Consider the following 25998-nt stretch of genomic DNA (forward strand, 5'->3'; position numbering starts at 1 on the left):
TTATCGTGGACAATGACTGTTGTCAACGACTTATCATGGCGGTGGCTTCACTGTTTTCGCGGACGTGTGTTGAAATGCGAAAACCTTTTCGCTGTCCGGCTTGACTGATGTTCATGGGTTGGAGAGGGGAGGTGGTCAGAGAGAAAGAGGGCAGAGACAGAGGAGGTGGAGGTGGAGCAAAACAGCAAAGGGGCAGAGGTGCTTGGGATGGAGAGGCCCAGCAGAGGGACAGCCGCGGCAGTGGTTAGGAATGGGTGTGGACGATGAAACGGGAGTAGGTGTTGCGCTGAGCATTGACATGTGAATTGGACAGGGTAGGAGCAGCATCATCAGGCGGCAGACAAGAGGAACAATCGGTCAGAACGGGTGGTTAAGCGTCGTAAGAGTAGACGGCGCGGTTGTGCATGACGAGTTTGCCATCAACAAAGTAAAAGCTGTCCGATTTGGTTTCACCGGGCGACGCAATCATGTCCTCGACTGTACGCCCACGCCCACGCCCACACCCACGCACGAGCAGGATCGAGTGAGAGACAGCAGTGCAAGGATGGGTGCGCTCGAGCCAGCGTAGCAAATGGCCACTTACTCTCGGCCTCTGTCAGAGTAGGAAACTGATAAATGTGCTCGCAAGTGTTGTTTGAGGCGGGGATGCAAAAGCCAAAGTCAAAGTCAAAGCTCTTGAGTAGCTTGTTGCGGAAAAAATGACGCTCGATCATGCGAAAGTTGGGCACGGGTTCGTCGCCCACGCGAAAGGTCACGGTCGCACCCACGGTTCGCAAACGCAAAAAGTCGGGCGTGAAACGGTAGTCGACAAAGCGGCCACTGTCATCGTCATCCTCTGATGGGGGTTCGTAGGGCCTAAAGCACATGGGGCCGCCAAAGAAGCATACAGTGAGCCCAAAAAGGCCGGCAGGGCCGCTCGCGGTTGTCCCGGGGGGGAAAAAAAAAAAGAGAGAGAGAGAGAGAGAGAGAGAAAGATGAAAACGAAAATAAAACGGAGCGCCGTCGAGGAGGGGCCAGGTTGGCAACGCACGCATCATCTGGCTTGGCAATTTCAAACAAAATGAGGCCGCGATCGAGGTCACGGAGCTTAAAGGCGGTAAACTCAATGCCAAACTTGTTGTCGGTCGTCTTGCACAAGTACTCTGCAGGTCCACCATCCCGATGCATGAGCTGTGCTGCTGCGCGCTTCAAGCACGGCAAATGCCTGGCACAAACACGCTCATGCCCCTCCCCCCTTCCCCGCCTAAATAGTGCATAGCGTTTTAAAAAAAAAGGTACGTACGGGTGGTCGGGGCCTTGAGGTTGATGACGTCGGATGGGGTAATCTCCGCCTTGGTCAGCAACTGCTGCTCTGTCACTGCCGGCGAGCGCCCTGCGCCCTTCATCAAGGATCCCAAGCCACGTGTTGCCATCTTGCACGGTGTCTGTCTATCTGTCTGTGTGTGCGTCTGTCGGTCTGCTTGTCTGATTCTCGGTCGGGTGTCCTCCTGTTTCAGTCGGCTGGTCGCGTCTCGAGGCACGCTGGAGAGGCGAGTGCACTGGTGGTGAGCGAGTCTCTGGTGTCCTACAGATAAAAGGGCAGTCGCGAACCGTCCAACACATCCAATCAGCGATGGTCCGTGGCAAGCGTGGGAAAACAGAAGAGGACAAGCCAGACGAATCAGCAGGCGCAGTCAGCGGGCCGAGCACAGTCCCTGTCGGCGATCCGCCCCTTGCCCATACGCGTTGTCAAGCCCAACGCCTTTGAAGGCGAAATCAGCTCACAGGTGTATCGGCAAACAGAAACAAACACGCAAGTCAAAGGGCCAGTACCACCCTGCCTCCTTGGCATGCCGACCTATCTATTCCGTCTCCAAACGTGCCCCCGAGGCCAAGTGTATCAGACCCTATCAAGAGTGCACGGGCGGAGCTTGCACTCTTGAAAAAAAAAAAAAGTTGAGTTGGCACTCACTGGTTCGAGCAAAACGCTTCGAACCGCTCTCCCCTCTCTCTCTTTTTTTTGTGTATCTTTTTTTTGTGTATGTGTGTGTGTGTGTGTGTGTGTGTGTGTGTAGGGTTGAAAGTTAAAGTTAAAGGGGATTATAGATAAAAAATGTAGTGTACGAACGCAGTGAGATGAAGTTTGTTTGACGTTGTTGATGTTTTTCTCTCTCTGACTCTCTCTCTCTGACTCTCTCTCTCTCTCTCTCTCTCTCATGTAACGGGCGTTGGGGGGGGGGGTTCGGGAGAGATCCAGCTTTGACGGGGGCAAGGGGTTTGTGCGGTGGCTTGAAAGGGGTCATTGTGGACCATGGCGGTGTCGGGTTACACGGTGGCGGGTCGCCGAAGGGGCCTTGCGATGGGCGTGGGTCGGCTTGGGGCAATATGTCTGGTCCTACTGGCGTGTATGGCCCCAGCTCAGGCCACTGTCACCGTTGCGATCGCGCCGTACATCAACGCCGTCTCCGCCACCAGCTCGGACAGCTACGTCTCCTTCAACTTTGACTGGCACACGGCAAGTGAGGGTGCCAGCTGGGTCAACGCTTCCGTTCTCAACATTGATTTCGAAAATCCCCGCCTGCGTGCCCTGGCTCGTGCCATGGCCCCGGCCTACCTGCGCATCGGCGGGTCGGAAGGCGATCTGGCCAGTTACCTGGTCAATACCCAAGCGCCACCCAGCGACTGCGCTGCCATGCCCGAGTTTTGCCTCACCATGCCTCGTTGGCGCCAACTGATCGAGTTTTGCCAGGACACGGGTCTTCGTCTCGTCTTTGGCCTCAACATTTGTGCGGGCCGCAACAACACGGGCGCCCTCCCCTGTCAAGACCCCAACGCGCCGTGGAACGGCACCAATACCTTTGAACTTCTCCAGTACACAGCCCAAAACAATCTTACCGTTGCTGGCTTTGAGCTGGGCAACGAAAAGCAGGGGGTCCTGTCCCCGCAGCTGGCGGCTGACGCTTTCATCCAAACGCGTGCTTGGATCAATCAGCTCTGGCCCAACGCCACCACACGGCCCAAACTCGTCGGCCCTGATCTCAACCCACGAGCTGACTGGCTGCGCGCCTTTCTCACTGCTGCGGGCCCTGGCACCCTGGATGCCGTGACCTACCACCTCTACATTGGTCTGTCCTGCCCTTGCCCCTCGACTAGATCTCCCATTTAGTCCTCCACCCCCGGCCCGACCTCAGAAAGAGGAAGCCGCATCTCATCACCCATCCCCTGCCTGGCCTTTGCATCCAATTTCTTTCCTTTATAGGCTACGGTGTAAGCCCGGACCTGCTGCAGCAGCTCACTGCCGCCTCCACCTTTGGCTTTATCGGCCGTGTGGCCGGCCCCATTCAACGGTCTCAGCTGGCCACCGCCAGTACTGCGGAGCTCTGGGTCAGCACCCCTCTCCGTTGCCTTTCCCACTCGCCTGGGTCTCATTCCGCCTTTTGCTGGCCGTTGAGCTGGATCCGCTTTCCGCCTCATCAACTTTGTCGCATTAGGTTGGAGAAACTGCCGCTGCATGGCACTCTGGTCAATCCGGCACCTGCAACGCCTTCATCTCCGGGTTTTGGTACCTCAACCAGCTGGGCATGCTTGCCTCGACGGGGCACAAGGCTCACTGCCGCCAAGCTTTGGTCGGTGGGAATTACGCTCTTGTCAATCAGACCAATAATTTTACCCCCAACCCCGACTACTACACCGGCCTCCTCTACCACCGCCTCATGGGCTCTCAGTACATTGACGTCCCGCAGCAAGAGCCTCAAAGCGCCGACCTGCAGGCTGATTTTCGCTCTTACGGCGCTTGCACCGCCGGAACCCACAACGGTTCCATTACCATAGCCTACGTCAATTCCTTCAACGAGACCGTCGACTTGCTCCTGCGCATCCAACGCCTCGACGGTTTGCCCGACAACCTCGGCAATACTTTCTCAGCTTACTTCTTGACCAGCCCAAATCTGCAATCCCTGACCGTCGACCTCAATGGCGTTACCTTACACATGCTAGATGAGACCACCCTTCCCAATCTCTCAGGACACCAGCAACCCGTGGGCAGCAGCATCACCATCCCCGCCCTCTCCTATGGCTTTCTAGTGTTTCCAGATGCCAAGGCAGCAGCTTGTTCCTAGCTCGTTCTTCATACGACCTCTGGGCGCCCCATGTCAATCTAGATTAACTCTCAGTCAAATACGGTCATGTGGCATGGTCTGCATCTGATCCCACTGGCTTATGTATGAGATCGCACCACCCACCCACCCACATCCACACACACACACACACTTGTACTGACGCAGGCTGACAGGCATCTCAAACCGCACGCCGCACGACGAGCTCAAATCCCTGACCCACATTTTGCGTGCCACACTTGACCAACAACTCCTGCTCTTCGGCTTGATACATCCATCCCTGCGCGTGCGCAGCATACTGTTGTTGGTTTGCATCCAAAGCCGCACACCACCAGCGTGAGCCCACACGAGTGTCATCTGCTCCCGTTAGCAGCTGGAATCTCTGGTAGCATCAGCAAGCCTGTTGCTCAACACACCTCTGTTGCGTTCAGATGGGGCAGAGTCGTGCCAGCCAACTCCACGCGGGTCGGGCTGCCAGCAAGGTGAACGTGGATATCGATGGTTCGCTCATACACAACGCCATCGTAAAAGCCCTGTGCAGCACCGTACACAAACACCACTTCCGCCGAGTTGCTTCGCAGGCTCAGCGTGGTCGTCATCAGACTACCTGATGCAAAGGCACGGGTGACTCCGTCATCTGCCAAAGCATGCCATGTGAGTCTACACCCAGCGCCACGCCGCACTGTCTTGGCTTTATACCAGATAGATTTGGCAATGAAAGAAGAAGGAAGAAAACACAATTGAGGGAAAACGCTGGGAAGCCAGCGCAGGAGTTGCAACCGACCTTCATATAGCAAGAATGAAGAGGAACTAGATCGCGCCCCAGTAAATTGCCCGGAAAAAGACACGCCGCGCCGGTTCAGGTCTTTGAACAAGCCCAGCAAGATAGTTCGACGGAACGAGCCACGTACCCGTTGCCCGTTGGTGCTGGCCACAAATCAAGCGTCCATGGATTTCGCGGGGCACTGTCTACAGTCAACATGGCTGGCCACATGGGAATGATGGCCCCAGCCCGCACAAAAACCGGTGTATGCGACAGTGGGGCTGGATGCCTGTTGAGGGTTGTGCCCCCCTTTGACGCAAAAAAACATGACATGGAGCAAGCATGAGCTCGACGTCGCTGGGGGTGGCAGAAGATACTCCTCCCACCTGGCAACCTCGTTGCCACGTGTCTGCCCTGGACATGCAAACAGCGCATGACAATGGTCCCATCATGTATTCCTTCCCATGCCTTTATCACTGAGCTACCTTGTAATGCACACGGCTCCAATAGTCAAACCACGAGTCGCCCGTCGTGGCGCCTGGCAGGTATATGTCATTGCGGTGCGTGCTATCCGATTCCGGAGCCCATCCACCACAAAGCCAGCATGGTGAGGAATTCTGGCCCGGCGATGGCTGGTTGGATCGAGACACCGGTGCAACGAGAGACAGCGCTCCAGGGTCACTCTGCACATCGCACCTGTTCTCATACATCGGGGCAACCAAGAACCACTCTCCGCTCATGAATAGGTAGTCTGTCACGTTGTTGGATTTCAACAACTGCGTCTCGGCCGGAAACTCGAGGCACAACGGCCGGGCCATGGCTAAACCCGTCAAATATGCCTGGTACGAGTAACTGTACTGATATGGCAGTAGGCGCATCTTGAGGTCAAGTGCATCTCGGTTGTAGGACGTGTAGGGTTCACCAAATACAAATGGCTGCTTGTTGTAGGTAGCCCACCCAGACATGGTCATCAGGACTGGCAAAAACACCTAACGCAGATTGCATCGGAACGAGACACCGTGACAAGGATTCAAGCACGGCACACGATCATGCATGCAGATCACCGTATCACATTCGACTATAAAGCACGCAGACTACGGGCATGTCCAACACGATCAGACCAACCTTCCACTGCAGATCGCGGACATACGTTTCTGGGGCACCTCCAAAAATGCCATCAACATCTCCGCTTGTATACGCTTGGGCTGAAAAGGCCGATCCCAAAACAGTGGGAATCTGGAAGCGAATGTATTCCCAGCTCCCAGTATTGTCCCCGTTCCACATGACGGCGTAGTGGTGTGTGCCCGCCCAACCACAGACGGTCCAAATGTAGCGGCGCGCATTTGAGTTGTTTTCAATGAGCGAGGTGGCCAGTTTGACGGCATCAAGCTCAAATCGATAGCCAGCACCGACCCAGCCCACATCGGTCTTGATGCCTCGGCTACCAGCCGTTCCAATCTCCCAGGTGGCATTGGCCAAGCCCGTTGAGGTCCACAGCGCCGTATACTTGCCCAAGCGGTGCAGGCTTGCAATCACCGCCTCCAGATCCTCATATCCACACCCGTAGCCATCGTTCATGATCATCCAGCCCCCGGGCATTTGGTGTCGATCGTATGCCTGGGCCACCTTGACCACGTCCTTGGTGGTGCGGTTGTGGGAATTGTAGCAGTCAGAGTCCCCCAGCGTCAAACCCCATAGCGGGGGCATGAATGGCCGCCCAGTGGCTTGCGTGTAGAGATCCAAGGCCCGCTTGGGGGGTCCAAAAAAGTACACCGCATCAAAGCGGGCCTCGTCGTGACGTAGCGTCACTTCATCGACCCGATGAAAAGCATACATGCCATGGGCGTATGTGTTGCGCAAAACACCATAGCCGGCTGTGGAGACTGCGGAACGTAGGAGAGAGGAAGGTAAAGAGAACCCAAATTGGTGAGTGGCGCCAAGCAAGCCCGGCGATGTTGGCGAAAGGTTACAGTGGGTGCCCTGCCTTACCATAAAAAGGTGCAGGATTAGCTCGACCGCCGTTGGACCAACCCCCACCTTCCTCGATCAACACATCGCGACCACGATGTGACCAGTAGCCATTCTATCGCACATCGATGCAACCATCAGACACAGGCTCAGTTGGCAGAGCTGAGCGTGTGACACCAAGACTTGAGCACAACACGGCACTTGTTGGCCGACGCACCTGCATGCCCCCTCCAAAGATCTGCTCGTCCTGTGCGAGTGCAATCGTTTGCCACAGACTTGAGGTGTTCCATGTGAGCGGGTAAATCTCGCTGAGCACGATGTTGCCCGCCGCATCTGTCACCTCGAGGCCCATCAGTGCATGTGACACGGTGACAGTGACAGCGCCTGCCTTGATCACGTGATCGCGCACCTCCAATACCGCCTAGTTGCCAGAGGTCACGTGAGGGATCCAGTGCATTAAATAAAAGCAGGCCCTCCAGGTCGCCCCATTTGTACGTACTGGCGGGGTATCAAATCGATCGTTGAGCACAATGCCCAAGTCTGTAGCGGCTGTGAAGCTACCGAAGGGTTCAAACTGCACCCGTATAACATCCTGAGCCAGGCTCTCAAGGAGAACAGTATAGCCCTTGTCGGTCTCGAGGCGCGCGGCGTGCTTGCCGGCGAGGCTGATGTTGGCTAGCGTGCCCACGTTGCCGCCAGCAATTCCCCGACAGGCTGCCAAACAGGTGGTCTGGTCGTCTTCAGCAGAAACGATACGGTTGGTTATATTGAGCAACCATTGTTCGTTGGTGCTGGGTTGGTCCTGGCAAGGGTACAGCTCGACGCGCGAGTCGTCCGAGTCCAGGTCCAGACACAAACGCTCGTGCAGATGTTGCAGCTGCATGCTGCTGGTATTGTAGAAAAATTCTTGGCTCATATTGCCAGTCTTGCACGGTTTGAGGATAATCTCGGGGGTGCCTGATTCTGGATCCGGCTTTGAAGGGGCGACTGTGTTGCAATCGTGTTGCCAGCAAGCAAATGTCAAGCATTTCGTGGCCAGCCAGTACCATTGAGTCGTGGAGGCTGGGAGATGGAAGACTTACTTGTAAAACACAAGTCTTGCGAGGAGGCCATGATTTGCTTGTTTTTCAGGCGAAACCCCTGTTGTGCGTCGGCCGTTTGATTCAAATCACAAGGGGACTGGTGCACCCTATCGTTGGCATGCGCGCTGGCAAGAGTTGGCACAAGCGATGAGCACGCCGCACCAACAGGCCACAACTGCAAGGCTTCAAGCCAGTTGCTTGCCCATCTGGATTCTACATGACATCACGGCTGGAATTCTGGGTCCGCATCAGGCCAAACTCACGCGTCGACATCGAGGCAGAGGGGCGCCAGCGAAGTCAGCGTCCCGATGTTGGGCAGCCGCCGTCGTCGTTCCGACCCTGATGCCACAGGCGCGGCGGCGATTGAAGAGCCACCCACTTGCAGACTCAAACTGACAAGTACCAACACCATTCCCATCATCAAACCCATGATGCCCCGCCGCCTCATCCACGCGCCGTACACTCCGCCGCCATTCACTGGAGCCATCCCGCCTTCTGCCATTCGAGTACAGCCAAATAACATCAACAACCGCAATAAGTGGCGAATAAGATGATATAATTAACTTAGTGTGTACGTTCCAATCTGCAAAAATCTGTAAAACATCTGCATTATCCTCATTTTGATGCTGACATTACGGACTCGCGGTGAGGATGGCTGATTTTGATGAAACGAGCGGGGTAGTGGTGGTCGACACGCCCTGGGGGTCCTGGTATCAGACCATAGACGAGGTCGTCCTTCTCTGCAAGTTGGATCCGCCGCGTCGTGCTCGAGAGGTTAAGGTAGGGGGTCGCATGGCCAGCGCGTTGGGGTTGTGTGTCTCTCCACGTTTGATTCATGAAGGTCGTTGTGGCTAGGTCACCGCGCTCGCCACTCGGCTGACGGTGCGGGTCGGAGAGGTCACCCTGGTCCATGTGCGTTCGAGTGATGTTTACTTGCGTTGACGCCGTCGACCGGTTCGTTTTCTCCGCTGAGCCTTTCCTGCACCGTTGCCTGACGTAGCATGCTGTTCGCACGGCGGTGTACAGGGTGACTTGCACGGCCTTGTGGTGGCCGACGAGCTGGTTTGGACTATCGAAGACGATGGGACCCTTCTTCGAATTGTCCTGGAAAAGTCACAGCGCGATGCCGGCGCCACCTGGCCTGCGCTTTTAAAAGATGGATCGGTAAGGTTGCGCGATGGCCACCTGCGCTTGGCCGGTGACAGCGCCCCCACGACCGTCGTTCTGCTGCCATCTTTATTTTACGCTATGGTTATAGTTTTCGGCCCCGGCCGACTTGCTGGATGCCACTCAGAAAAAGATGACCCTTGAGCGCTTTCAACGCGAGGTCCGCCTGCTTTTTTTTTTTTTTTTTGCTTTTTTTCTGGCCATGCTCATGCTGTAGCACTGCTAACGTGCTATCGACGCTCATGGTGCCACCCTCCTTCGTCTCGTAGAACCCCGGCTTTGATTTTAGCAACGCCGATGTCACGGGCAACTACCAACAAGGTGGCCCTCAATTTCCGACCCCGCCGTCCTAACAGGCCGTGACTCTTGATGGCAGAGATGTGAAGAGATGAGCACGCTCGCACGCACGGCTGCGCCGTTCAGTGTCGAATTGATTTGCCCCGACATGGAGTCAAGGTGCTTTGTCATCGACCGCGTGCCGGACCATCAAAGTCGTGGTCAATTAGCATTCTTCCATCATTCTTTTATGGCCAAGGTCTATCTACTGCCACCCTCTGTGCGAGGTGTGACCACGTTCAAAAGTCCAGTGTTTGCAGCTGATAAGAGCGGGGCCCTTTTTTGAGCAAGTAGCCTTGGTTGTTCAATGAGGCGATAAAGGCCTCGAAATTGCCCACCTGATGGAGCACCCGTCAACAAAAAGATTGTTGACACATGAAAAGTGAATGCAGGCATCACAACTGATTGAGCACCAGAGCAAAGACACATCCTTTGCTGCCCATAAACTGCGGCAGCGCAAAGCAAAACCTACATTCAGACCCAGGTCTTCCACAACTTGGCGCAACTGATCTTTGCCAAACAGCGAGTTGTATGATGTAGTTGCCAAGTCATTCAAGTGGCTCACAAAGCGCTTCGCGGCTGCCTTTTTGCTCATCCCACTTCCGTTTTGTGAACGCTACGAGAATTCACAAGTTACATATGGGGTCAGTTGGCAGGAGCGAAGTTAAAAGCTTGAATGCTTTAATGCGTTCGTGCTTTCGCGCTTCCGCGCTTTTGCGCTTTTGCGCACCCTGCATCCCTGCCTTTCGAGGACCTTTTGCAAAGCTGACCTGGATGTCTGGTCGTCCGAGCTCGTCGCAATAGGTGTCAAACATGGTAAAACGCATAATTTCAATGATGTCACGCGCGTCCTAACCAATCAGTCCCCGCGGTGAAAGCGCACGCGTCTTCTCGAGCCGGTATGCAAGCCTCGACAGCGAATACAAACCGCCGGTGTTACGAGCTCGCGCATTTCCAAGCGGGCACGCGCTTCGCACAGTCGGATCATTGATTCAAGCTGTCGCGTGGTGATCGGTGTGCTATCAGCGCTATGGTGTCTTTGGCGCAAATCAATGTAAAACTATTGTCGCCGTGTCACAATGTGCGCCGGTGAGCCGGTTGGGTTGACACTCCACGCGTGCCGCAACGGCACCAAGGCGTTGAGCTGCAGGAGTGACCCACCTCTTGAATGAGCTTGGCGGCATCTGGGGACAGTTTTGGTTGGCAATGGCGTCGAGCATACGCAATGTATTCGCGGAGAACATTGTAAGGAATCACATCCACATCCGGCTCTAGACATTGGCAGCACGCATTGAAATCGAGCGACAAAAGCACATGAGCCAGCTGCAGCGGTGGGTTGGTAGGTCGCGACATGTGGTCGTGCGAGTTCCAACCTCCGGGTCGCTTGCGTAGGCGGTCTTTGAGTGATTGCTCCACGCCCGAGTCCACTGCATGCCATTTGCAGCCCATCCAAATGCCGTGTCAGAAGGAAGAGGATGGCAGCAGCATTCTTTGGGGAAAACTTTTGCATCAAAGTCGAGCCAAGGCAGCCACAAAGGCAGATAACACACCGTCCGGTACCGAGGCAAATTGTTGGAGCGAGCCAGGTAGCGGGGTGTGCGTGGCTCGGCTTGCCCGCGAGGAGTGCATAGCCATGACATGAACTGATAGTAGGCGATCCAACTCCTCGTTCGCCTATTGTTTAAATCGGTGCCACAGTGCATGTACGGTACGAAGAAGACGGATGACAACGTCAGCAGGCTGACCACAGACCCCCGAAACGACGCGGGAACGGTATTGCCACCCACCTCGTCCAGAAGAATAAAGACCAAATCAAAGCGAGACAATAAGGCAGGGTTCATCTTGAGGTTCTCCGATACAGTTCGGCCCTTGTCGTAGTGACCTCCGATCGGGTTGGCTGTGCCCCACGAGGGATTACAAGACCCAATGAGATAACCTGCACTTCTGGTTGCATTGGTGGAGTGCAAGGCGACATACCTGCAGCAATAACGGCAGCCCGCGCCGGGAGGCTGCAGACCACACCAGCCTTGGCAATGCTGATGCATTGCTGCTCCATGGCCTCTAATAGCGCTTGGTGTTGGTTCTATCATTTGATTGACACGGCACACAAAGGAGTGGCAGAGGTGAAAAGCACACGTCCCTGATCAGTATGATTAGTCAAATGGCACGCAACAGGCGGCGAATCGGGTCGTACCCCCATTTTATCAAATTCGTCAATGCAGCAACACCCTTGATCGGCCAAAACCAGGGCCCCGGCCTCGAGAGCAAACTCGCCGTTGGAGCCTGCCTCTTTGTGTAGGGTCACGGTCAAGCCTGCCGTCGAGGTAGTATTGCCGCATACGTAGACACCCCGAGGTGCAATGTTGGTCACCGCGCGCAGCATCTGCTCGGATGCACAGGATAGGCCGTGATCCGTGAGAAGCTTTTGGCAAGAACAACGCGCAGGTAGAGGTCACGGGCCTGGGCCTCACGGTGAGACAGACCTGACTCTTGCCCAGGCCGGGATCACCCACAATGAGAACGTGGGGGTCGCCGCGCACGGGGATGCGGTTCTGATCGTGGAGAAACTTGGTGCGCCCGCCAAAAAGTGCCAGCACCAGCCCTGCCTTGACCAGTTCGTGTCCTATCCAGGCGGGTTTCAAGTGGGCATTATGGCAGCAGCAAGGCCGCACCAACCCAGAGCAAACACGTGGCCGTGTGGAGACCGTTCAGGAAGAGGTATTCGATGCCGGGACGCACCATAGATGGCAGGGCACAGCGAGTGAACAAAAGTCTTGAACATGTCAAAGTGAGGCACTGATAGTTGTTGCTATTCACATGCAGGCAGGCCCAAGGAGTCAGCTCAAACAGCTCGAGCCACGCAGGCCCGGTAAGTGGTGGCAGACAGCCATCATCGAAAACAACGCGAGGGCCGCACCAGGAGCAAGGTAACACCAAAGAGAGTGCTTGAGCGGTAGTCGCCATAGATATCACCGCCGTTTTGGGCGTCGGCAGAACCGGTCCATATGCAATTGGCTTTGATGTACAGCAGGAACATGGTACGGCTGTCCTTGGGTCGCTTGCCTTGATCCGTGTTGGCGACGCGCACCTCCCCGCTGACCATTACCACATCTCCAGGCTTGCAGCGGTCGACCTGATCGGCGAAGAGCTCGACCTCGACAGTGCGCGGCACGCGCCCTGCCTCGCGCTGCTCATCCTCCACCAGCTCTTGCAGCCGGATTGTCTGAAAATCGATGCTCTATTTGGTTGCAAGTGTCACAAAGGTCAGCCAAAGCAGGCATAATGAGCCGGGGCAGAGCTGGTGCGATCCCCGGTGACGGTGCGATCTCCAGAGACTGCATCTCCGGTACCAGCTCTTGCAGCTAGGCAGTTACAGACAAGGTGCAACCTGAGTGCGAGGACTGCCGCGGCTCGGCACAAACGAGCGACTCTGGCAGCCGTCGGTGGCGCACTTTGACGGCGTTGCATATTTACCTACGACAAAACCCACGTCGGATTGTGATGAAGCTTGGGCGTACGCGCCAAGTTTGAATCGCGAGGCGTATGTTAGCATGACCCAGACTGGGCACTTTTGACCTACCCTCAGCGAGCGCCAGGACAGTTTCTTCACCGCAATGGTTGCAGATGAAGCAGAGGCGGACAGGTAGGGGCTTGACAGAGCCGACGCGCACAACTGTGCCTTTGATGCCCACAAACTTGCCAATGACATTGGATTTGAGCTTGCGCAGCGGCGTGATGGGACCGAAACGGCTCACTCTGACAGGCGGCAGAGGTCGAGGACCATGTGAGGAGGCGGACATGCGGTCACGCGGCGCTGGATGCTCGGGGAGACCCACCGCACGTCGATACAAGGCCAATTCCAATGGGGGACCAAGTCGATTTGCTCACGCTGCGCATTGCGAGCGGTTGCATACGCCTAACGTCGGAAGTCATCGGTGGCATGTAAGAGGGTGGCGACATGATGTACAAGGCTGACAACACATGCGCTGGAGCTACCGGGGGTCCAGAGTGCTTTGCTCACCTGCCAAAAGGCCAAGCCTATGCAGCGCATGATCAGAGGCGCATCCTCCCGCATCTCCTCAGAGAGTGGGTCCAGGTCCTGTGAGGCCTGCTCTCGCTGGAGAAAGGTCTGCAGGCGGTCAAAGCAGACAATGACAACGTGGTGCTCCTCGACGGACTTCTGCGGGCGAGGAAAAGATGAGAAAAGGGTGAAGGAAAAGACTTCAGTCACACCCAACAGGAAAGCGTTGGCTCTATTGCTGACCTGGTAGAAATGATCCGAAAATTGCTCAAAGAACAGACGACACTCCTGAATGAGTGTGCGATAGGGAAAGCCATCATCGTAGGCTGTCAAGTCAAAAAAAATACCCAGCGATTTTTATCGGAACTGAGTTGCCAGTACACGCAGATCTAAGGACCAAGGTGGATGGATGGAGAAGGCGTACGCACGCTCGGGAGCAAAGTACAAATTCCATCCCGGACAGGCCGGGCACTCTTCCTCCTGCAAGCGACGGTCTACCATGGATTGACGATGACCCTGCTCAGCACAACAGGCGAAACAAGAAGGTTCGACACCAAGCGTCGGGTCGTCTTCGCACACGTACCGATATCATTGAAGCAGGTACCAGTCGTGCTTAGCTGACTGCGCAACGAGCTCAGCGCTGATGCTTCGGAGCGGGCGCCGCGGAAAGCGCCACGGCCACGCCCGCGCGACCGCCCGCCGCTGCCACGGCCTCGTCGTGCGCCGCCACGCCCTGACATCATCGATCACAGAACAAGACAGCGCGAATGATCAGCCACGCCACGATAAGCACACAAGTCCCACCACCGTGACCACCATGCGCCTGCATTTGTTACCGCTATTGCCGCTCATTTTGTGCCGTGCGCCGCCTGCACTCGCGCGCCCGCTGCCGTCAACCGCGGCCTTTTGAAGCAAAGACACAATGGGAAACAAAAACCGTTTTTTATTCTTCTTCTCCTTTTTGTGTTCTGTCGACAAATGCTTCAATGCTTTTGGCGGGAGAAACAAAACAAACTTGTCCAGACAGGTTTCTCTCACTTTGCCTCTCTCTCTCTCTCTCTCTCTCTCTCATCTCTCTCAGTCTCTCTCTCTCGGTTGCTTGAACACGGACAGAGGAAACCAGGGACAATGGCGGCGGCCAGTGGACTGGAGCGGTATCTGTTGGCGGCAAAGGATGTGCGGGGGGCGGCTGGACCGGGCTTTATTGAGCAGGTGGATTTGCATTCAAGCTTGTCCATGCTCTGCCCTGGTTATTGCATTTGCAGAAGAGGTGGCTTGCGTGCATTCATTGGCGTTTGGGTTTAGGTGACGAGTGCGCCAGACGTCTATGTGTTTCAAGAGGTGCTGGATCTACCCCAGTTCCAAGCTTTGCGCGAGAGTGAGCATGCATCCCACCTACAACTGCTCGAAATTTTTGCCTACGGCACGCTCGCCGACTACACCGGTCTGTCACAACTCTGAAACTCGTTTGCTGTGCTGCTTGGTCACACACCCGTGCCTCACCGTGCCCCCTGCCCGCTTTCCCCCTGCCCCTGCGCCATGCCCTGTGCTGACTGCTGCCCTTGCCTGGACAATTTGCACAGCGGCACAGGCTAAGCTACCAGCTATCAATGAGGCCCAGCGACGCAAACTCCAGCTGCTCTCGATCGTCACACTCTGCAGCGCCCAGAAGGTGAGATTGAGCTCGAATCCATGTGCACCTACAACGCCTTCCTCAACCCGCTCACATGCGCATATCATAGGCACCTTCTTATGGTGTGCTCATGGAGGCCGCCGATGTCCACGAAGTCCGGAAACTTGAGGTACACCTGTTGACCTACTATTTTTTTTTAAAAAAAATTTCCGTGACTTGCTGGCACCCAAGTTTTGAGCTCCATCGCGAGAAGCCAAAGCTTGCGTACAAGCAACCTCAGCAGCATGACACTGCTTGATCCTGATTGTTTTGTTCGACAGGATCTCTTGATTGCAGCCATCGAAATTGGCCTCCTCGAGGCCAAGCTCGATCAAGCTCAGAGTCAGGTGAGCTTTGATTTTCACCGCCACCAAAGCCTCGTGCGCGTCATGCTAACCCTGCGTCTCTGTCAAATGCCTTTTATCACGCTCAGGTTCATGTGCGCAGCACCGTGAGTCGGGACGTCAAAGCTGGCGAAGTCACACGCATGCATAGCGTTATGAAACAATGGCAAGTTACATGACTGTCTTTCTCACTCAGCCTGCCAAACTGCAAGCGGCGCAGTGGGGGCCTCGCTTGTCTTTTGTGCGGACTTTTCTTTTTTCGTTTGTCGTCTTATTCTTAAACATATCCACTTGTAGGAGCCAAGCCATTGCCAATGCGCGCGCTGAACTTGAGACGCGAATGAAGGAGGGTGACCGCATCAAGGCGGAGCGCCAAGACGCCGACAGGGCGCTGGCCGAGTCTGTACGTTCTCATTGACCCTTGCTGCCGTTCCGCCTTGGCTCACACCAGCCCTCGTTGCAACCACGTTGCTTTGCATTAGATTCAACAAAACACCGACAAGTACCGCGATGAGTTGATGCGCATGGGCCACATGGCAGCCCAGGCCAGCCTACCCCCGGCCCCCCGCTCGTATGTCTGCCTTGCCCGTGTGCCAGCGTGCTGTCGCTGAAACATTCCCCATTGTGTGAAAATACTGCCCCCCAATGGCTCATGGTGAATCTACGGCGGGTCCGCACGACAATTCAGCAGGCGGAATCGCACCGTGGACAATTCGACCTTTAACTCTTGAACAAGACAACGCGCTCGCATTGCCTCGATTTTACACACACACACACACACACACACACACACACACACACACACACACACACACACACATCTCCCCGCCTCTCCCAGCCTCTCCCTTTCTTTTTCTCCCTTTGTTCTTTCTCTTTCTCTCTCTTTCTGTCCTTTCCTCCTTTTCTTCTTACGGGGTTGTCGTCGTTGTTCCATGATCGATGCAGGCTTGCTTGTTGTTCTATGGCGTGTCCTTTATTCCTCAACACTGCGTGTTTTGCAATCTGATTGTTCCCAATTGTAGTGATGTTGTCCTGCTGTACTTTGGATTGTTGTGCCTGGCCTTCGTCGGCCCTGAATTTTGTTTGCTTGGGAATTGGATCTCATCCGAAATGCTCCTGTGCGTAATGTGCCTGAATACTTTGAAAATCAGAAAATGGCAGCGGTGCAGCAGAGCTGGTGGCTGCATGATCAGATGAAGTTACAGTTACAGCGCAAGCGCTCTCAATTTATCTGGTGACAACTATGGTTTCTCACACTTGGAACACTCTTTTCGAGTCCAAGAGCCTTCAGGCTCAATCAGAGCAAAAAAGAAGAGACGATAATCACATTAGACATGAACGGGGATGAATCAACATACAGCTGCTCCTCTTTACTTGCCAGTGCGCTGCTTGTGCATGTGGTTCATACGGTGATGATCCATGATGGGCGCGCCCTTGCCGCCAATCTGAGCACGCTGCAGCTTCTCCGACTTGAGGGCGTGGGGCTGGCCAGAATGCTCGGCATTCGTGGGATCGTGGCGGAGTCGGTTCAGCTGGGCACGAGGGGCCTCCTTGTTGAGCTTTTCCAGCTTGTCAGACTGTTTCTTAATAGCCTCTTGTCGCAGGTTCTGTCGATGACGCGTCACAGGTGAGTTGAGGGAGGGATTCACGACTGTTGTGACGAGGAAGGTAGCGGGCTCAATGGCCGCGCACGCCAAAGCCTGGCGCGACGTGTACACTTACCAGGTCCTGTGAAGGATTACCCGTGGATGGGTCGTGCATGGCCTCGGGGCCGTGCGCATCATGATCCACTGGCTCGGGATGGTAATGGTGATGAATCACAGGATGACGTTGGCCGGCCACCTACAAAAGCAATGTGAGCTGCGTTCAAACCAGACTGGTGACGCTTGGGTAACGAGCTGCATGAGCCAAACCTACCTTGCGTGCAGGGGGGTGTGAAAGGTTCTCGGCGGGGCTGGACTTGTCCTCGCGGATGTTGTGCGATGTGTTGCCAATGGTCGAGGAGTTTGAAACTTGCGCCATAGTGCTGGTCTAAAGGATTTTCCAATAGCAAAAAAAGGGTCTGGTCTAGTTCTGGTAAACGTTTCTTGTTGAGCTACTTGAACTTTGTTCGAGATGTGGTAAAATGCCACTTCCCGCTGCAGCTAGCCCATATATAGACAGGTGGCTACCGGAAGGCTCCTCCGATTTGACCTGGTTGCCAGCAGAGGCGTGGTGGTGGATGTTAGTTGATTGGCCATGAACGCAGCAGTGGACCAAGTCGGGCGGGAGGTACCCTTCTGCCCTCATCACCATCAGCGCACAATCATACATGGCCAACGTTAATCGTGTGTCCGCCTGGCCCTCATGTCCTGGTTTGAAGACCAAGGCTTACCAAAGGACTACCAAAGGGGGCACCCGTCGGTTGGATGAAGAAGTGAAGATAGGAGTCGATCAAGCAAAAGAGGCCAGCGACCTCCACACTGGCAACGATGATGGCTCGTTCGGCTCACCATCACCGATTCTGATCATGGCATGGCTCCAGTCCACAGCATGTTCGCTCGCAACCCAGCGGTTGCACGACCTCCCCTCGATCCGACCCATGCCCCCAAGCCCACACCATGACGACCCTTTAGACGCCCATATGCGCGTCCGCACGATCCCATCAAGCACCATCAAGTTTAAATTGTTGAATAACTGCCACAATCACCATCCACACTCGCAAAACGGCTCCACCGCCATCACACCGGTCCGTGCTGACAATTCCATCCCATGGTCTTCAAGACTTTTTTGCTACAGCTTCTTCCACTTCTTCTCCATCTTCCTTGACCTTCTTTGCACTTTAAGGTCTTTGCTTCTGCATTCCCTTCTTCGTCTTCTTCTTCGTTTCCCCCTTCTTCTTTTCCGCTTCAGCTTCATCATACAGATACAGCGGTAAGAATCGTGCCCTAAACTTCGATTGTCAGAATGTCAGAATGTCAGATTATTGCGGTTCGCCGGAGATGGCGGTCGGCCCGCAGACTTGGCGGGTGGCCCTCGTCTGCGATTTCTGCCATCCTAATCTGGGCGGGATTGAGAGCCACTTGATTCGGCTTTCGGAGCAACTGTGCTCAGCTGGACACCATGTGCGTGGAGCGTGGGTGGGCATCATGCCGCCCAACCCTGCCTTGAGTGCTGGTGCTCATCTGGTGTATGCTGGATTTGCGCGCAGGTTGTCATCATCACCCACAGCTACGCCGGCTTTCGCGGTCGATGGCAGTGGCCCAACGGCGTGATCCTGTATTATCTTCCGCTCTGGACCATTGCCGGCCAGGTAGCGTGGAACGGCCATTTTGTTGATCCCGCCGTTACCTGCCGCCGCCTCGACCGCGATTCACCACCGTGCCGCTGTTCATGGCATTGCCCATCAGAACACGGTACCTTTTGTGTTTCAAGCTACACCCTTTCTTCGCTATGTATTTGAGCATGAACGCATCCAACTTGTCCATGGCCACTCGGCCTTCTCGACTCTCTGCCACGAAGCCATGCTGACAGCCCAAGTCCTTGGCCTACCGGTGCGTGTTCCACCCCCCATGGTGCGCTTTGAGGGCCGACCTTGACCGGAATGTGCAACCGCTCCGTGTTGTAGAACGTGTACACCGACCACAGCCTCGTTGATCTGGAGGCTTGGCACAGCTTTCTGCTGAATGGCCTTCTACACATTACCATACGTGGTGCCGCCCAAGCCATCTCCGTCTCCAACGCCAGGTCTGTTGCCGTCGCCCAACCCAGAAGCTGATAAACAACGGTTCCCACTTATCCTTCGTATACACCACACAATATAACAAGCGTGGCTTCTCACCAGTCGATGCACCTTGACTGCACAGCAAGGAAAACCTAGCCCTGCGCACGCTGATGGATCCGCGACGGATCTGGGTCATTCCCAACGCCGTGGAGGCCGATCACTTTCGCCCTGCCAGTCAACCCCCATCCTTGAAAAATGGCCCCGTCATTGTGGTCGTGAGCCGCCTCTACCCGCGCAAGGGTGTGGGTCTCTTGGCCACGGTAAGCTCGCTTGATGCGCCACCCGGCTGAACTTTGGTGCGGACGCATCGGGGCCTTAGTCAGCATCTACCGCTTCTTGCTGCCGCAGGTCCTGCCCAAAGTCTTGGCTGCTCGTTTGGACGTGACCGTTTTGATTGGTGGTGATGGCCCGCTGCGCGTGCAGTTGGAGGAGATGCGCGAACGCCATCAGCTTGAAGACCGCGTCCGTCTCCTCGGTTCGGTGCCTCATCAAGAGGTGGCCGCACTGCTGCGCCGCGGACACCTCTTTCTCAATTGCTCCCAGACAGAAGCGTTTTGCATGGCCGTAGTGGAAGCCGTCAGCTGCGGGCTCTTGGCTGTCAGCACCAACGTTGGAGGCATTCCTGAAATTCTGCCGTCCGACATGCTCATCCTAGCCGAGCCTACGACTGCAGGTCTGTTGCCCATCCCCTTGCCCCCTCCCGTCAATATGCCTGCTTGAATGGAGTTGCCTCCGCTGTGCACCGTTCATTACGATTGAAACCTTTTGTATAGCTTTGGTGGAAGCCACGCTGCAAGGCCTGGATCAACTCACGCAGGTGTGGCTGGCAACGCACCCCAGCCTCTCTTCGAATCAATGTGTTTTTCGGTTTCCTAACGTGGAATTGGTTTTGATCGTAGAACCCTCCGGCGCTGGCATCCTTCCATGATCGAGTGCGAGCGTACTACAGTTGGCGGGACGTCATGCAGCGCACACTCTGTGTCTATCGCGAAGCCATGCATTTTCCCCCGGTACGTTTCATCCTCCATTCGCACACGCTCTGACGCCAAAATCCAGGTCCCAAAAGTCGAGAACCTCACACTCGGTGCGGCAGGCACTGAATCATCGGCAGCCCAACCCCATGACGCTGGGCGCTCGTATTGCCCGCCTGTGGCTATTGCTCTGCGTGCGCATTATGCTCCTTTGGGGTGCCTTGTTGGCGCCCCTTGTGCGCTACCTCCTGGCCGCACCACCGGGCACCCCATCCCCTGGGTCTTGACCCCATGAGCTGGCAAATGCCGCATCAGGTCGGCTCACGCCCTCAGGCTCCGGACACACCAACTAGTGTGGCCCAGGTGCCGCAATGCGACTAATGTGGCCCAGGTGCCGCAATGCTCCCTCTGTGAGGTACTCAAAGCGAGTAGGTGCAACGTGGTGCCCAAGCATCCTTCTGCACTTTCAATCTGAAGACAAAATTCAAGTGTTAATTCCTATGGCTAAGCTCGAAAACCCTCTTGGTGACCTTGGGGCGAAATGGACCGGACGAGCAGCACCCGCACAGAAACGAGCGAGCAGTTCACACGCCAGGCTCGCCGCCATCGGTATCTAAGACCCGCGCAGCGGGTTCAGGGGTAGGCGGAAGCGAGATGCCCCCATTGTGTAGCTGGTCGCGCAGGCGGCGCAGCCGAGATCGTTTGGCTGCGGTCAGCTTGTGTGGGTTGCTGTCGTCGTCCTCCAAGGCCTCGATCAGGGCCTGCAAGTGATATTGAGTCCAATCACCCAAAAAGTCGCCATAAAGGTTGCACATGTTGTACTTGGCAGCGGGTACCCCCAGCGCGACCAAGGAGCCCAAGAGCTGCACGCTCCAACACAGACCGAGGGTGAGGTCCATCTACCAAATGTGCTGGAGGCATGTCTTGGTATTTTTTTTTTTTTGTTTGTTCGTTTTTTGTTTGTTTTGCGAAAAAGCACACTTGCATCACCGTACCTCGCGCCCATGAGCCGACAGCAAGTTTCGGCGCAGCAGGTCACCAACCAAGCTGTGAGATGGGAGCAGCGTGAGCTATTCGGCGCCATGCTTGGCTTTTGACAATGGTTCGCCAATGGTTCGCCAGCAACCGAACAATACCTGTGTGACCAGAGGCAGAGAATTTTGAAGCTGTCCTCTACTGCATCATCCGCAAAGCGGGCGATAAAATGAACAGGCTGCAGGTAGCGTGGCTCTGACGGGAAGGTCTCCACCCTAACGAGACGCACAAGCCACAGCCAGGGTCAGTGAGAAACTCGAACCGGAAAGGGTCACACACACACACACACACACACACACATCAAAACAGCGCCATGAAGGACATCAAGGCACTTTTCATCACAGTGAGGCGAACAACCGATGCTGCATTCAAGCTGCATTCAAGTTTCTCTGGCCGAGGGTAAAGGCAAGCAGGCGTGGGAACAATGGCCGCCCTCAACTGACCCAAAGGTGGCGGCCATCTGACCGAGCGCCAGGCTCACAGCGTCACCAGCGCGATCGCTGACGGCATCGCAAGTAGTGTATAGCATCAGAGCCAGAGAATAGCCGGACAGTCGAGCAAGTCGAAAGTCGGATGCTCCCACCACACTCCACCCTGCTGCGTAGCTCGCGGCCACGCAAGCCACCTTGACACCATCCTCCGTCACGTCGTCTGCCGAGGTGGCCAGAAAGTCCACAAGAGCAAATAGATCTTCAAGAAAGGCCACCGGCGGAAGAGGCACCGCCTCCGGTGGGGAGGGTGGAAAGCGCAGCTCACGGCGCCGCTGGGGATTGTACCGCAAGTATGCGCTGTGCATGATTGCCACCAACATGAAGAGACCAAAGATGTACAGCAGCGGCTTGGCGAGATTGCGCGACGAAGTGAAAATTCGCGCCATGACGGCCCTTTGAAATTATAATACTATCGCCGCAGTGGCGTTAATTTGGTTGTGTCGCTGGTTCCCACCGGCCCCCTGGACTCGCCCTCACCATTGGGTCAGGTATTCTCCAGTATCCCGCCCATCAAGCTGCCACTGCTGCCACCACCACTGCTGCCCGCCGCCACAGCAGTCACCCGAAAAGTCGTTGTCAACGAGTCGCAGTCGAAGAGTTCCGGCGCGAAATGTCAGCACGTTCCCCCACACACACAGAGTGTGATTTCACATGTCAGAAAAAAACATGGGCACTGCCTTCACCTCAACTCAATGTCATTTGTTCCTGCTATTCGATTATCCTTCAGCGTGTCATCCCTCACAAGACGTGGGAGCGGCTGCGCAAAAAAATTGAGATCAGATGTGAGTTTGTTTGGTTTTTTTTTTTTGCTTTTTTCACTCGTGTCGGTAAATTCCTCCTCATACCACACCACCCACCACCAACAACATGGCATATACACTACTGCCGGGCAAAGCGCCGAAGAAGGGCTCTAATGACTCTCTTGAAATGCCCATACTTCCAGCCGAGAGATATTAAACGACTGCTCACCCTTGGGCACTAGAGAAGGGTTATTATAGGTGGGTGATGGAAATGAAAACCCCTTGGAGAAAGCTGCGTCCAGAGTGATGGCTGAACCCCGCGGTCCCCCGCCAATGCTCAGTTGATTCATGCTGCCGTGCATAAACTGGCTGGGCGGTTCGTCTCCCTCATAATCCTTGGTCAGCCCGGCCCATACATAGCATTTGCACGGCTTTAAGGAAAACACAAATGTTTCGCCGTTGCCAAAGTAACCCTCAGTACGAGTGCGACTGGACCTAAGGCAAGGCAAGAACGATCGCAACAGTGAGACCGCGACAAACAAGCGATGAAGGAGCACGTCACAGTGGGAGAATGTGCAGTCGAATCACCAACCAGGCAAACGTCAAAAAGGCGCCAAAGGAATGTCCTTGGTCTGTTCGAACCATCAGCAAAGTTGGAGCTTCGTTGCTACAGCGGCTATAGAACGTTGCCAGACTGTTGCCATCAAACACGCGCAGCGAAACGTTGCAGATGAGCAAGACAGAAAAAAAAAAAAAAAAAAAAAAAAAAAAAAAAAAAAAAAAAAAAACAGGCGCCTCGCACACCCGACAGCAAGGAAGTCCCTAACGCGGCGTCAAATCATCTGCCGCCACGAAAAAAACACACCTATAACCATGGGTGCTCGTGTCAAAAAGCTTATACAAGCGCTTCATGTGATAACGAATCGGGATATCCCGCCACAGTTCCATCCACTAAAAACAACGTTCCGTGCAAGACACCAGAGTGCAGGTCAGACACACTCGCCACAAGCGCCAGGGACACATGCAATTGAGCCAACAGCAGGGGCATGGCCTTCGAGGATCGTACGTCATCCTTTGAGGCGATGTCTGAGGTGCCAACCAGAGTAGGCATGGGACTAAACTTGATTGCGCCATAAGTGTCTCCGCGGCGCTTGCGCGACGTAGGCCGCGGCTCCTCCACGCCAAGGGCCACGCCGTGCTCCATCATGGCTTCGCGCGCAAGGCGATAGCCCTTCCGGTCACTGCGCGCAATGTGATCACGGCTAAATCTATGGTGCCATTCATTGCAAGGAGTGTGAGGAAGACCCCGCAAATCATCGTGTAAAAGAGGCCCGTTCTTCTCGGTTGCTTCATCAACATGGGCCTGGTTGCGGGTCTGGAGCAGTAGAAAGCGTACTTGTAAGAGTAGGCCAGCTGGACGAGGCGATCAGGACAACCCACAAGGCGGGCGGCAGTGGCCGGGAGGTAAAGGCCGCCTTGACCCTGATAGACGGTGCTCTCCACAAATTGGTGGGTCGAATCGCGAAAGGGGGCAAGGCTGAGATCACTACCAGAATAGGATCTGATGCGAGTGAGGGGCTCGCGTCCATGCGAGGCTTGGCGCATTTCGGCGGCCTTGGCTTCGGCCTCGAGTTTGGCGAGGGAGGTGGTGCTCATGGCCAAGAGAGCCAGCTGATCAGAGCGGGTGGTAGCCGACGTCCACAGTTCAGCCGGCATGCCATCTGCTTCGGCATCAATGTCCGTGCTTGACTCGTCGGAGCGATGCCCATCGTCCTGCGTGTCTACACCGCTCTCCGACTCGCCCTCACCATCTTCCGCACCCCCGAGGGTGATGCAAGTGCGGGGTGGGGCGTGGGCGTCGTCGCTGGCGCTGTTGCTGTACCCTGCGTCCGCTGCTGCGTCCTCTTCCTCATCATCGGATTCAATCGAGCCCATGACAAAGGAGACGGATCGCTCGCGGGCTGCAGACAGAGTCTTATCGCCGTTGTTTGGCGCCATGAGCGTGGTGTCCGAGTTTTGCGCCGCGAGCATGGCCTTTGAAAAGCTACGCATGGGTACGGGTTCGGTACCTCGGCGGCCTGTTCGTGGGTTCATTTCCAACTGCTTGCGGACGTAAGGTGAAGAAGCGTACCAGCAGTGAAGGATGGCGAGATTGAAGCGGTAAAAGACCTTTTCGCCCTCGACGATGAAATTGTCAATGAGTCGCATCAGGCTCCAAAAGGGGAGGTGGTTGGATACCCAGAGCAGCGCAGCACCGGAGAGTGGATGGTGGGTGTCCAAAGGAGGAGGGAATGGACACTCGAGTTGCTGGCAGAGCGCATCGTAGGCGTCTTCCTCGTATTTGCGAGCCAGCTCAGAAAAGGCATTGAGCATGAGCCAAGTGTCCAGGCGGGTCTCGGGAAAGGGGGAGGGTTCGCGCAAGAGAGCCATGGCCGTGGCAAACGCGGACTCGGCATTCATCCAGTGTAGGCAAGCAGCCACGACCACAGGCAAGAATGGGCAGTACAAGGCCTCGGAGTGCTCATATCGCAGGCAGAAGAGGACCCTCTTCAGCTCGACGATTCCTTCATCGGTCAGGCACAGGCGATGAACGTTGGAGAGACAGCCAAAGCGGGGAACGGGCTTCTCATCGATATCCGGGATGGCCTCATGAGGCCCTACGCCAAAGCAACCGGTGTGGGCGCGGACGTAGAGAAGCTTGTCGCTTTGTAGCAGACGATGGCCGCCACTGAGGCGGAGCCAGAGCTGCCCGCGCAGAGCGACAGGCATGGCATGCTTGCGCGCCATCTTAGCTGCTCTTCGCTCTTGGGGCTCAAACTCGGAGTTGGGCAAGAGGTAAGTTGTGCGCCATCGTTCCGTGATGCTGGGCGACTCTGACGGCACGCCAGCCAAGTCCTGAGCAATGCTCACGAGCTTGTCCTGATCCACCCAGGGCTGCGTCATTGTGTAAGTCGCACACACATACACACAGAGAGAGCGAGAGAGAGAGCGCGCGCGCGCGAGCTCGCAGACGTGATACAAAGGTGGGCAGGCTTGTTCAGCAAAGCAAACAAATGCTCGGGAAGACGAGGTGCAGTCAATGCCACAGCATCGGGCGTGAGATGTTGAGAGAAAAACTGGAGGGTTCAAGCAGCTCGAGGATTGTTATTATGGTACGAGCCAGCCAAACACCAGGGGCAAGAAGGGTTGTTCGGGGCGCTACCGGCGCTGAGCGTAGGAGTGGAATGAACAACGGCGGCGACCGGATCAAGTCACAGTATGGCTGAGAGCCACGAGAGGAAGAAGGGGAGAAGAACCTCACCCACCACGCCACCGACTGCGCCCGACACACAAACAAACCAGCTTGGATGTCCAACGTAACAGTGGCCTGTGTAGGCAAAAGGATCGAATCCACTTCTTTGCGAACAGCGTATACGAAGACGCGTTCCTAGTGTACCACGGCCGTCTCAACGTCCCTTCCCCTCTACAGCGCTGCCGTATCTGATTCAGCACACTGATTCAATCGCACCACTACCCAAAGCGGCGCGATGCGAAACAGCAACGACGACAAA

At 55.6% G+C, this 25998-nt stretch overlaps 9 protein-coding genes across 9 annotated transcripts; 3 read left to right on the forward strand and 6 right to left on the reverse strand.

The window, feature by feature from the left end:
• Window positions 1–288: 288 nt before the first annotated feature.
• MONBRDRAFT_33044 (uncharacterized protein) lies at window positions 289–1564 on the reverse strand. The gene is made up of 4 exons (XM_001747161.1): window positions 1283–1564; window positions 1031–1142; window positions 584–855; window positions 289–477 (listed from the first exon to the last, which is right to left on the reverse strand). Exons 1-4 carry the CDS (start codon window positions 1410–1412, stop codon window positions 371–373), a joined length of 621 nt encoding a protein of 206 aa, XP_001747213.1. The 5' UTR covers window positions 1413–1564; the 3' UTR covers window positions 289–370.
• A 774-nt stretch (window positions 1565–2338) lies between these two features.
• MONBRDRAFT_26729 (uncharacterized protein) lies at window positions 2339–4097 on the forward strand (the record flags this gene model as incomplete). Its single annotated transcript, XM_001747034.1, has 3 exons — window positions 2339–3104; window positions 3239–3363; window positions 3471–4097. The coding sequence occupies 3 exons, from the start codon at window positions 2339–2341 to the stop codon at window positions 4095–4097; spliced, it is 1518 nt and encodes a 505-aa protein (XP_001747086.1).
• A 1233-nt stretch (window positions 4098–5330) lies between these two features.
• On the reverse strand, window positions 5331–8819 carry MONBRDRAFT_26730 (uncharacterized protein; the record flags this gene model as incomplete). Its single annotated transcript, XM_001747162.1, has 8 exons — window positions 5331–5424; window positions 5554–5846; window positions 5983–6740; window positions 6895–6940; window positions 7043–7246; window positions 7325–7812; window positions 7908–8032; window positions 8548–8819. The coding sequence occupies 8 exons, from the start codon at window positions 8817–8819 to the stop codon at window positions 5331–5333; spliced, it is 2280 nt and encodes a 759-aa protein (XP_001747214.1).
• Window positions 8820–9649: 830 nt separating this feature from the next.
• MONBRDRAFT_9453 (uncharacterized protein) lies at window positions 9650–14171 on the reverse strand (the record flags this gene model as incomplete). Its single annotated transcript, XM_001747163.1, has 20 exons — window positions 9650–9748; window positions 9883–10026; window positions 10181–10261; window positions 10339–10470; window positions 10572–10681; window positions 10784–10837; window positions 10961–11084; window positions 11198–11307; window positions 11388–11493; window positions 11605–11793; window positions 11894–12033; window positions 12116–12355; window positions 12408–12648; window positions 12799–12884; window positions 12991–13166; window positions 13247–13326; window positions 13432–13590; window positions 13675–13757; window positions 13860–13925; window positions 14015–14171. 20 exons carry the CDS (start codon window positions 14169–14171, stop codon window positions 9650–9652), a joined length of 2577 nt encoding a protein of 858 aa, XP_001747215.1.
• Window positions 14172–14409: 238 nt separating this feature from the next.
• On the forward strand, window positions 14410–15865 carry MONBRDRAFT_26732 (uncharacterized protein; the record flags this gene model as incomplete). Its single annotated transcript, XM_001747035.1, has 6 exons — window positions 14410–14643; window positions 14737–14875; window positions 15015–15103; window positions 15174–15233; window positions 15385–15554; window positions 15745–15865. 6 exons carry the CDS (start codon window positions 14410–14412, stop codon window positions 15863–15865), a joined length of 813 nt encoding a protein of 270 aa, XP_001747087.1.
• A 952-nt stretch (window positions 15866–16817) lies between these two features.
• MONBRDRAFT_26733 (uncharacterized protein) lies at window positions 16818–17469 on the reverse strand (the record flags this gene model as incomplete). Its single annotated transcript, XM_001747164.1, has 3 exons — window positions 16818–17054; window positions 17170–17289; window positions 17365–17469. 3 exons carry the CDS (start codon window positions 17467–17469, stop codon window positions 16818–16820), a joined length of 462 nt encoding a protein of 153 aa, XP_001747216.1.
• Window positions 17470–18428: 959 nt separating this feature from the next.
• On the forward strand, window positions 18429–20562 carry MONBRDRAFT_33045 (uncharacterized protein; the record flags this gene model as incomplete). The annotated part of the gene is made up of 9 exons (XM_001747036.1): window positions 18429–18551; window positions 18638–18739; window positions 18837–18980; window positions 19055–19173; window positions 19293–19470; window positions 19559–19883; window positions 19984–20027; window positions 20110–20220; window positions 20497–20562. The coding sequence occupies 9 exons, from the start codon at window positions 18429–18431 to the stop codon at window positions 20560–20562; spliced, it is 1212 nt and encodes a 403-aa protein (XP_001747088.1).
• A 203-nt stretch (window positions 20563–20765) lies between these two features.
• MONBRDRAFT_26735 (uncharacterized protein) lies at window positions 20766–21080 on the reverse strand (the record flags this gene model as incomplete). Its single annotated transcript, XM_001747165.1, has 1 exon — window positions 20766–21080. One exon carries the CDS (start codon window positions 21078–21080, stop codon window positions 20766–20768), a length of 315 nt encoding a protein of 104 aa, XP_001747217.1.
• Window positions 21081–22523: 1443 nt separating this feature from the next.
• MONBRDRAFT_33047 (uncharacterized protein) lies at window positions 22524–25234 on the reverse strand (the record flags this gene model as incomplete). Its single annotated transcript, XM_001747166.1, has 5 exons — window positions 22524–22942; window positions 23040–23141; window positions 23313–23398; window positions 23514–23715; window positions 23844–25234. 5 exons carry the CDS (start codon window positions 25232–25234, stop codon window positions 22618–22620), a joined length of 2106 nt encoding a protein of 701 aa, XP_001747218.1. The 3' UTR covers window positions 22524–22617.
• Between the last annotated feature and the right edge of the window lie 764 nt (window positions 25235–25998).

Source organism: Monosiga brevicollis, genomic scaffold (genome assembly GCF_000002865.3).
Source record: "Monosiga brevicollis MX1 MONBRscaffold_15 genomic scaffold, whole genome shotgun sequence".
NCBI lineage: Eukaryota > Choanoflagellata > Craspedida > Salpingoecidae > Monosiga > Monosiga brevicollis.

What these genes read in the sequence shown, in the direction of transcription:
- MONBRDRAFT_33044 (XM_001747161.1), bottom strand. Translation starts at nt 1,412, where the DNA reads ATGGCAACACGTGGCTTGGGATCCTTGATGAAGGGCGCAGGGCGCTCG. An exon ending in CCTCAAGGCCCCGACCACCC is followed by an intron (nt 1,143 to 1,282) that starts GTACGTACCTTT and finishes GTGGACCTGCAG; the next exon opens with AGTACTTGTGCAAGACGACC. An exon ending in ATTGCCAAGCCAGATGATGC is followed by an intron (nt 856 to 1,030) that starts GTGCGTTGCCAA and finishes CATGTGCTTTAG; the next exon opens with GCCCTACGAACCCCCATCAG.